The sequence below is a fragment of the Puma concolor genome, chromosome E2, assembly GCF_028749965.1.
Source record: "Puma concolor isolate L17-30 chromosome E2, mPumCon1.1.hap2, whole genome shotgun sequence".
Lineage (NCBI taxonomy): Eukaryota > Metazoa > Chordata > Mammalia > Carnivora > Felidae > Puma > Puma concolor.
The window spans coordinates 53759735-53769835 of NC_141681.1; the positions used below are offsets into that span (position 1 = coordinate 53759735).

Here is a 10101-nt window from a genome sequence, read left to right on the forward strand (position 1 = left end):
GCTGTCCGGAGGCCACCGCGCTGGGCGAGGCCACTGGGAATCCCCGCTTCGGGTCTCTTAGCCCATCGGGTGCCGTTCGGACCTGCCTGCCCCCAGTCTGATTCCGTGTGGAACTTGGTCCGGGTCTCTGGGGGGCTCCCTCCCCTGCGTCCCCCAACTTCTTAAGGCTTCATCTCCAGGAGCCCCCCTTCATCTCTGTCCTGCCCCCGCTGGTCCCTCATCTGTGTCCCCATCTCCCCGTGTCTCCCCGCCCCCTCCCCCTTCTGTGTCTGCCACCGCGTCTCCTCTCCAGCCTGCTTGGGCTGCGGCCCAGGCGCCCTGCCTGGCCGTCCTCCCTGGCTCCCCCTCTGCGGCTCTGAGCTGGCCCCACCCCCTGCCCCCCCTCGGCCGGGCCTCTGATCCGCCTGTAGACACAGAGGTCGGGCGCCCGGCACGAGGCCCCTGGGGCCCAGGACACACCGCTGCCCCTCAGCACCCACAGAGGCCTCCCCGCGGCCCTGGCAGAGGATCCCCCGGCGGAGGGCATGGGGGTGGGCTGCCCCACCAGGTACGTGCCTCGGCGCAGAGGCCCCGGGGCTGAGACCATCCCGCCTCCCCACCCCTCCTCGCCCAGGCCCTTCCGCCCCACGTTCCCCGTCCTCGCTGTTCCCCCGGGAAGGTCCTGCCTCACCCTCGGTGACCGATTCCAGCCCCGGAACGACCTCTTCCCCACCACCCCACTCCCAGTTCGGCGCCTCCGTCTCTGACCCCATCTCCGCTTTCTGCCTTCTCCCCCTCACCCCCACCCTCTCTTGCCCTGTCCCTGTCCGCGAGCCTGGCTCCCCAGCTCCCCGTTTCCTGAGACCTCTTCCCTGCCCAGCTGCTCCTAGTCTGCCTGTCCCTCCCACCGTGTCTCTGTCCCCTTCCCTCTAGGTGTCTGTCCCTCTCTCTCTGGGTCCCTGTACCCCCTGTGGGGCCTGTCTTCCCCTCTTTCTGGGCTCCCTCTCAGCACCCCTCCTTGTCCACTCTGAGCCTCTGCCTTGGTTCGCTCTCTGTCTCCACACACCCCGCCCCGCCCCGCCCCGCCCCGTCAATCTCTGCCCTCCAGCCTGCTGTCCAGACCCTGTTGGGGTGGAGGGGGTGGAGGGGGACCACCCAGGGTCTTGGGCAGAGTGTGAAAATGCTTCTCTTTTGAGGGGGAGGGAGGTTGGGGTGGAGGGGGCGGAGCTCGTTGGCCCCAGATTAAACAGTGACTTTGACACCAAATTAACACACCTTAAGCCCTGCGTCTCCTTTATATGGAAACGTTAAGCTGCTCTGGCAGGTCAGGGGGAGGATGGGGGGAGGGGACTACAGGCTCTGGATCCTTTCCCTCCTGTCCTGCCTCTGCGGGGTGGGGGGTGGGCGGGGGGGGGGGGACGTTGAGCCTTGTGTCCCATCCACCCTCTGAGCTGGGCCACGTTGGGTGCAGACAGGGCCCTCTGCAGGTGAAGGCCCCCGTCGACTTTGTGAACCGGGCACGGTCACCCCTGCCGCACGGGGCCGAGGGTGGGATTTAGGAGGCAGAGTCCCGGCTCGGAAAGGCTCCGGACCCAAACGGGCACCCCTCCTTCGGCACCGCGGGGGTCTGGCCAGGTCCCCGGGCCTAGTCCCCAAACCTGTGAAGCGGGGCAATGATTTGGACTTCCCAGCTTCCAGAAGAGTCCAGGTGAGGTGAGCGGCGGGGTCAGGTGGAGTCCAGTGGGCGGGCTGCAGACATCCCCTGCTCTCCTGCAAGGCCAAGGACATAGTAAGTGCTTGGGCAATAAGCGTGCCCTTGCTGAGGTTGTCCGTGGTTCGTCGCTCAGGGTTTGGCAGCTGAGAAACCTGGATGGCAGTCCGGGGTTTCCACTCACCAGCTGAGGGACCCGAGACACAGGAGGGACCTCAGTGCCTCTGTTTGCTTCACTGTGAAAAGCAAAGCCTCCCGTGCCCCAGGGTTGTGGTCACAGGTGGGTGGCTGGGTATGAGGGGACCCAGTCTGGGGTCCACCTTCCCTCCCCTGACTTCGGTGGCCCCTGATGGAACCAGTGCCTAGTAGGGACTTCTGGGCCAGAGAGGGCCACAAACGCAAACGTCAGAGCCTGGCTTCAAACCTGGCCCCTTGAGCGGCTAGCCTCAGTTTCCCCTCTTCAGAAGGACGACCTCCAACTCCCAGGGTTGTCGAGAGCGAGAAAGAGTCAGGGTTGGGCTACATCATGGATGCCTGACGCAGCCAGGCCCGGTCCGCTCTATCCGACCTCCGCAGAATGGGTATGCTAACCACTGGACGTGGCAGAGCCGTCCAGGTGGTCATGGACAGCAGGTGCAGAGCTTAGTGAGGTGTGGGAGGGTGGTGTCGAACTTAACATTGACCTTCCGAGAAGCCCATGAGGCTATCGGAGCCTGGCCCAGGGGGCACACGGTACATAGGTGCTTGGTAAATACTGCCGGTACCGATACCAAAGTGTTTAGCCCCCAGCCCAGACGGGTTCTAGAAGTCCCTCCTCCGCAGCTGCTGGGGGTGGGGTGACGAGGCCTCCAGGTCCCTGTCCCGCTCCTTCCCTCCTCTCTCCTTCACCCTATTGAGCCCCTGAGACTCCACTTCCCAGATGAGGGAGCGGAGGCTGGGGAAAGTATGCGACCTGCCCCCCAGTTCTGGAGTCAGTAAGTAGCTGAGCCGGGATTCAGCCTAGAACCGCCTGACTCGGGAGCCCAGGGTCTTTCCACAGATGAGGCTCCTGAAAGGAGGCCAGTGGTCCCAGGGCACACAGTGGGTCGGCAACTGAACCAGGATTGGGCCCTTGGTCTGTGATGACTAGAAGGCCCTTCCTGACCTGGAAAAAGTCCAACTTCCCCCATGTCACAGTTGAGGAAACTGCTCAGAAGGACTTGCCCAAGATCTGAGGGTCAGGGCTGAGCGTGGGTTTGTTTTTTGGTTTGGTTTTGTTTTGTTTTGTTTGCAACAGCTTCATTGAAATGCAATCCAGATACGGGGCGCCCGGCCGGCTCAGGTGGTAGGGCGCGTGACTCTTAATCTCGAGGTCGTGAGTTCAAGCCCCACGTTGGGTGGAGAGATTACTCAAAAATAAGATTCGAGAAATAAAAATAGAATTCAGATAAAAACACAGTGCACACGTTCAATGTATAACTCAGTGTTTCTTTAGTGTTTTCATGGAGTTGTGCCACTATCACCACAGTCAAATGGAGGACAGCTTCAGCACCCCAACAGGAAAACCCGTGGCCTCTGGCCGTCACGCCCCAATCCCATCCCCATCGCCCCAGCCCTAGTTATCACTAGTCTGCAAGGTACAGATTTGTCCATCGAGACATATAAACGAAAGTATGCGACACGTGGTCTCCTGCACCCGGCTGGTTTCACTTAGCATGATGTTTTCGAGGTTCATCCGTGCCCCAGTGTGTCCGTGCTTCGGGTTTTGTTTTGTTTTTAATGTTGATTTATTTTTGAGAGACAGAGAGAGACAGAGCATGAGCGGGGGAGGGGCAGAGAGCGAGGGAGACACAGAACCCGAGGCAGGTTCCAGGCTCTGCATTGTCAGCACAGAGTCCGACGTGGGGCTCGACCCCGTGAACCGCGAGATCATGACCTGAGCCCGTGTGGGACGCTCAACTGACCCAGCCACCCAGGCACGACTGTTTAACCATTTAGGGGACCGCCAGGCTGTTTTTCACAGGAGTGACTCCATTTTCCATTCACCAGTAGGTAGGAGGGGGCCCACTTCACGTCCTTGCCAGTATCTGTCATGTTCCCAAGAAGGTGGCGACAGTGTCTCATTGCGGTTCTGGTTTGCATTTCCCTGAAGGCTAATGACCTTGAGCACCTTTTTTTTTGTGCTTTTTGTGCTTATCTTATTGGCTCTTTGTAGATCTTTCTTAGACAAATGTCCACTCAGATACTTTGCCTATTTTTAAATCGCGTTATCTTTTTACGATTGAATTGTAACGGGTCTTTGTATATTTCAAATACACATTTCTTAAATACAGGATTTGCAATTATTTTCTCCCCATGGCGGTTTGTCTTTCCACTGTCCCAATAGTGTCCTTTGAAGCACAAAAGTTTTAAATTCTTTTTTTTAAGTTTTTTTTTTTTTTTTTTTTTTTTTTTTTTTTTTTGAGATAGAGACAGAGCATGAGCAAGGGAGGTTCAGAGAGAGGGGGAGACAGAATCCGAAGCAGGCTCCAGGCTCCAAGCTGTCAGCACAGAGCCCGACACGGGGCTCGAACCCACAGACCACGAGATCATGACCTGAGCCAAAACCAAGAGTCAGACGCTCAACCAACTGAGCCACCCAGGTGCCCCTTAATTTTGATGGAACTTCCGTTCATCCACCGTTTTTCCTTTCCCTGCCTCAGCTTTCTGAGCGTGGTTGGGAACCATCGGTGACCTCGGAGCCGGGGGCTCATCTCTCCCTGCGGACTCCACGTTGAGAAGCGGCTACCACTTTGTGGACTCTGGATTTGCTAACGCTCAAATCCTGGTTCGCTCCACTGTGGCCGTGGGCAAGTTAAACGTTCTGTGCCTCAGTTTCCTCATCTATAAAATGGGGACGGTAACGTCCACACTGGCCTAAGGCTCAAGTATGTCGATTCGTGTCAAGTGCTCACCACGGGGTCCGGCGAGCACTGTCCAGGCGTCTGCGCCAATCATCGGGGCGCTTGCTCGAACGCCGTCACGCCTGCGGTTCTGTTGCCGGGGTCGCCCCACAAGCATCTCCTATTAATATTGTCGTTGATGCTGTCCCGTTCTGGCTTTCCAGGTGAATGATGTGCCCCCCCCCCCCCCCCCATCTGTCAGACGAGGCCGCCGAGGCGCAGGGAGCACGCCCGGCCGATGAGCCCACCCATTCCTGGCGCCCCTGACCTCGCCTCCCGTGTCTCTCTCCGCAGGTTCGGGGCGCCCGCCCCCTACTAGGCCAAGTGGAGGGGGTGTCCCCGCCCAATGGGCCTGGCCAGGGCCCTGCGCCGCCTTAGCGGCGCCCTGGAGCCAGGAGAGGGCCGGGCCGGCGACGAGGAGGAGGCCGGGCCGGGGCTGTGCCGCAACGGGTGGGTGGCGTCGCCGGCGGGGCGGCGCCGCGGGCGCTTCGTCAAGAAGGACGGGCACTGCAACGTGCGCTTCGTGAACCTGGGCGGCCAGGGCGCGCGCTACCTGAGCGACCTGTTCACCACGTGCGTGGACGTGCGCTGGCGCTGGATGTGCCTGCTCTTCTCCTGCTCCTTCCTCGCCTCCTGGCTGCTCTTCGGCCTGGCCTTCTGGCTCATCGCCTCGCTGCACGGCGACCTGGCCGCGCCGCCGCCGCCCGCGCCCTGCTTCTCGCACGTGGCCAGCTTCCTGGCCGCCTTCCTCTTCGCGCTGGAGACGCAGACGTCCATCGGCTACGGCGTGCGCAGCGTCACCGAGGAGTGCCCGGCCGCCGTGGCCGCCGTCGTGCTGCAGTGCATCGCCGGCTGCGTGCTCGACGCCTTCGTCGTGGGCGCCGTCATGGCCAAGATGGCCAAGCCCAAGAAGCGCAACGAGACGCTCGTGTTCAGCGAGAACGCCGTCGTGGCGCTGCGCGACCGCCGCCTCTGCCTCATGTGGCGCGTCGGCAACCTGCGCCGCAGCCACCTGGTCGAGGCCCACGTGCGGGCCCAGCTGCTGCAGGTGGGAAGGCCAAGGCCGGGGGCGCGGGGGCGGGGCCCTGCGCGGGGGTGGGTGGGGGGTGGGGGGTGGGAGACGTAGGCTCGGGGGCGGGGCGTACGTCGGGCCCGGAGGGCGCGTGGACTACAATTCCCAGCAGTCTCACGGGCGGGGACCCTGCTTCCCCCTCTTTGTGGACTGAGGCTCCTTCCCGGACCGGTTGTAGGCGATGTAAACCCCAGAGGGAGGTCGGTGACCAGTTCTAACTGGCGACCTGGACTGGAAACAGATCTTGAGACGCGAAGAGCTCACCGTGGGTTGAGGATGGGCCCCCAGTGGGGTTGTGGGGTGTCTAGACCTGAGAGAGCCACACCTGGGCCGTAAAGGCTCTCAACTACAATTCCCAGAAGCGTCTGTGGGCAGGGGAGGTGCCCAGAAAGGACGGTCTGAGCAGGTGATGGCGTTTTGTGGGTGGCGTCAACCGTGGTTCAGGTTAACAATAACCAGCCGACACAGTGGTACCGAGAGTAGCCTGTGTTGAGACCAGGCCCCCGTGGGATTGTGGCAGGTGTAGGCCCAAGGGACTGCAGAGCCACGGAACACAATACTCCGTGGTCTCTGGGCCTGGGGTCCTGCAGCATTTGTGAGAGGTTTCATTCCGTATCTCAGTGGCTCAGTCTGGCCCCCAGCCTCCTGCTCAGAGGAGTAAAGGGCTGGAAAACACCTTATCACCAAAACAACAACTACAATCCCCCTTGGCCCCCTGGGGTAGCGGCTCCCTCTGGTGCCCTGAAGAAGGCGTCTTACTGTTTCTACAAGTGTGGTCAGACTGCCCAAATTCTAGGGCAGTAGTTGTCCTTGCCCGAGTAAAGACACTTAAGAAGCCTGGGGTAAGGTTGGACTTCGGTCAGAGGGAGGACGGAATGACGGTGGGAACTACAACTCCCAGCAGCCTCTGGGGGCTCCTTCTCCATTGTTTGAGACTACGATTCAGGACTAGGAGGGATACTCTCTCTCCCCGAAGTCTGTGGGGTGCTGACATAGGAGGTTGGGTATGGAACTAGTCAGGGTAGGTGGGGTGAAACTACCAATACCTGGTTTGGGGACTGCATTGCCCCTCCACACACACACACACACACACACACACACACACACTGGTATGGAGAGGCTTGTAGTTGGGTTGCGGGGACAGATAGCCCCAGATTGCTCGGGGGCTGGTCCTGCGGCTCTATGCCAATATCATTCTGTCCCTCTGTCCCCTCTCTTTTTCTCTCTCGGGTTTCCATCCCCAAACCCCTTGAGTCTCTCTCCGTCTCTCTTTATTCTCTGGGTCCATGTTCCCCTCTCCCCCCCACCCCTGCCTGTTTCTCCTCCCCTTCCTCCGTTCCTTTAATCTCGCCATCTCTGTCTCCACTCATCCCTGCGCTCCCCGCCATCTGTCTTCGGCCCCTCTCTTCTCGCTGCAGCCTCGAGTGACCCCGGAGGGTGAGTACATTCCCCTGGATCACCAGGATGTGGACGTGGGCTTTGATGGCGGCACTGATCGAATCTTCCTCGTGTCTCCCATCACCATCGTGCACGAGATCGACTCCGCCAGTCCTCTGTATGAACTAGGACGTGCCGAGCTGGCCCGGGCTGACTTTGAGCTGGTGGTCATTCTTGAGGGCATGGTTGAGGCCACGGCCATGACCACACAGTGTCGCTCCTCCTACCTCCCTGGTGAGCTGCTCTGGGGCCATCGTTTTGAGCCGGTCCTCTTCCAGCGTGGCTCCCAGTACGAGGTCGACTACCGCCATTTCCACCGCACTTACGAGGTCCCAGGGACACCAGTCTGCAGCGCCAAGGAGTTGGATGAACAGGCAGAGCGGGCTTCACACAGCCCCAAGTCCAGCTTCCCCGGCTCTCTGGCTGCATTTTGTTACGAGAATGAACTTGCACTGAGCTGCTGCCAGGAGGAAGAGGAGGAGGAGGAGGCCAAGGAGGAGGACGGAGCGGAGGCAGAAGATGGCATTGCCAGCCCCCAAGTACTCACACCGACCCTGGCACTGACCCTGCCCCCGTGATGCCAGCTGGTGTCTCCCGATTTGTACCCCCTTCCCGGAAATAGCAAGGTGGAGAGAGCGAGGGTCCTCTCCTGGGATGGGGGCAGGTGTTTCCCAAGACCGACAGGCCTGCTGGGTAAATTATTAGCTGGTGAAGGTCTCCCATGCCTAGTGGGCCCACCCCAGACATACTGGATCTTAATTCCTCTGCGTTCCATGCTCCCTCTCGAGACCCCTTTATCAGCCTGATTCCCGAGTCTCCCCAGAGCTGAGGGATCCAGAATTCTGGACCACCTAAGTGGCAAAGACCGGTGGTTCTAGATTCCTCTACATGGCTGGGTTTGGTTGGTGAGCAGGGTCAGGAATCAGCGGTATATACCTCCTCCAGGGACAGCAACAGATGAAGAGTTTGTCGGTCTGGATTGACTTAAGATTCAAGGGACTGTTGCTTCTAGACTCAGTTAACCAAGCAGCAAATCACTTTTTCCTAGACCACGTTAAGGAGGGAGGGTTACGGAATGCCCCAAGAATTCAAGACCGTCTTGATTAGCCAATGACAGAAAGTTGACTGCAAGTCAAGAGAAGACCTTGTGGTTCCAGAAGGCCCAAGAGTTAAGATTCTGTGAATCTAGATTGACCGCAGAGGCAAGCGCTGGTGGTTCTAGAATAGGTTTGACCTAGAATGCTGAGGAAACTCAAGAGTTCTGTTTCTAGAATGCACAAAACAACAGAGTGTCTGTGGGTCTGGAAGGGCTAACGTGACAGACTGGGAGTCCTTGATATTAGATAACTCCAGACCCCCTGCTGTAGAACATCCAACCAAGGAGATAATCAATGCTTCTTAATGATCCACAGGTTGTTTTTTTTTTTTTTTTTTTTTTTAAGTGCCATTCTAGAATGTCCAAAGGAATCAGGATTCTGTGTCTCTAGGTTGATCACAGAGTCAAGGAAGGACTGGCGATTCTGGATGTCTGAGATTTGTTGGTTCCAGTTTGCCCAATGCAGTTGAGAATCTTGATGATTCTTTGTGGTTCTGTTAATGCCAAAGGGAATCAAAGCTCTGGGGAGCCAGAGTTGTCCATTATTAAAACCTGGAAAGTTCTAGTCAGCTCCTAGAACTTGGCCATTCTAGGAAGTGGACTCGGGATTTGATAGACAGCATTTCTGGGCTGACCGAGAAAGGGAGGACCCAGACGAGACCCTGTGGATAACAGGGCTGCTTGTTGGGCAGAGAGGAGAGGCCCAAGGCTGATGAGTCTACAGTGCTCTGGAATCCTGCACCTAGTGATGTGTGTCTATTTCTTAAAGACGTTATAAATATGTGTATTATATATATAATATAAATACAGATATCTATCTATATTTTCCCATGGTTCCTACAAGAGGGTTAGAAATTGAGCTTAAGCTAATTGGAATAGAGTCCTTTACAAGGATCCAGGAAGCTTTGCTCTAAATCCCAACTCTGCCACCATGTACCGTGTGACTTTGGGCAAATCACTCCCCGCTCCCCGCCTCAGTTTCCCCATCTGTAAAAATGGGGCATTGGAACTTGAAATTCTCAAAGGACCTTTCCACCGGATGATTCCTCACTTCACTGAAGGGGACGGCTAGGGGTGGGGGTGAGCGTCCTGTAGATTTCCCAGCTCCCCCTGCTGCTGGAACGCATGGCCTTCCAGGGGCGACTGGGAGGGGAGATGCTCTTGGAGGTCAGCTCTGAACTTGGATGTGTGAATGACAGGGCAGGCTGTGGCTGAGGGCCAGAATCTCCTCCCTCTGGTCCAGCTCGGGGCTGGGGAAGGAGAAGGTCGCTCTGAATGCCGAGAGAAAGTGTGTGTTTCGGGGGAGAATTGTACCCCAGATTAAATCACTGGGAGCCCTGGTGGCGTGTCTGTGAGTGTGCTTCTGGGGTGTGGTTCCTCGCTCCTGTCCTCCAACCCCCACCATACTGCCATCTACCTAAGTGCCCAGCAGGCTGCGAGCCAGCTGCAGAAGGATCCAGCGCCAGGGAGGAGGACACCTTCCTGCCCGTGTCCCAGGACTGAGGGCAGGCACTGTCATTGCCCATTAGCTTGCCCAAGTGCTGCACCAACCCAGGTCCCCGCTTCTGGCTTCCCCACCTCCCTTTATCCTTCAAAATCCCCACTTAAAAACCGGATGGGATTAATTAGCTAGCTGTTCTCCCAGTGCAGGGTGTCTGGGGGTAGGGACGGGGGGTAATGGGAACACAGGCACGGAGAAGGGTGTTAAATTGAGGGTGAAGGGACAGGAGGAGGGTTCTGTTTGGAAGGAAAGAGAACGGGGCCCGGCCGGCACAGCCTGGGTTTCCACTGGGGAGGACAAGGTGTGGGCCGCTCATAAAGGTCAGTGAGGGGATTAAGAGGCTCCGTGTCTAATCTGTCAGCTTAACCAGGTCCTGGCCCTGAA

General features: G+C 58.1%; 1 protein-coding gene across 1 annotated transcript; it reads left to right on the forward strand.

Annotated features, from left to right (window-relative positions):
* Window positions 1-57: 57 nt before the first annotated feature.
* KCNJ14 (potassium inwardly rectifying channel subfamily J member 14) lies at window positions 58-9557 on the forward strand. The gene is made up of 3 exons (XM_086690281.1): window positions 58-547; window positions 4906-5659; window positions 7102-9557. The coding sequence occupies exons 2-3, from the start codon at window positions 4958-4960 to the stop codon at window positions 7696-7698; spliced, it is 1299 nt and encodes a 432-aa protein (XP_086546407.1). The 5' UTR covers window positions 58-547; window positions 4906-4957; the 3' UTR covers window positions 7699-9557.
* Window positions 9558-10101: the final 544 nt, after the last annotated feature.

Bases quoted from the DNA above. Each gene is read 5' to 3' on its own strand.
- KCNJ14 (XM_086690281.1), top strand. From the start codon at position 4,958: ATGGGCCTGGCCAGGGCCCTGCGCCGCCTTAGCGGCGCCCTGGAGCCA. The intron at 5,660-7,101 runs GTGGGAAGGCCA...TTCTCGCTGCAG, and splicing joins TGCGGGCCCAGCTGCTGCAG to CCTCGAGTGACCCCGGAGGG.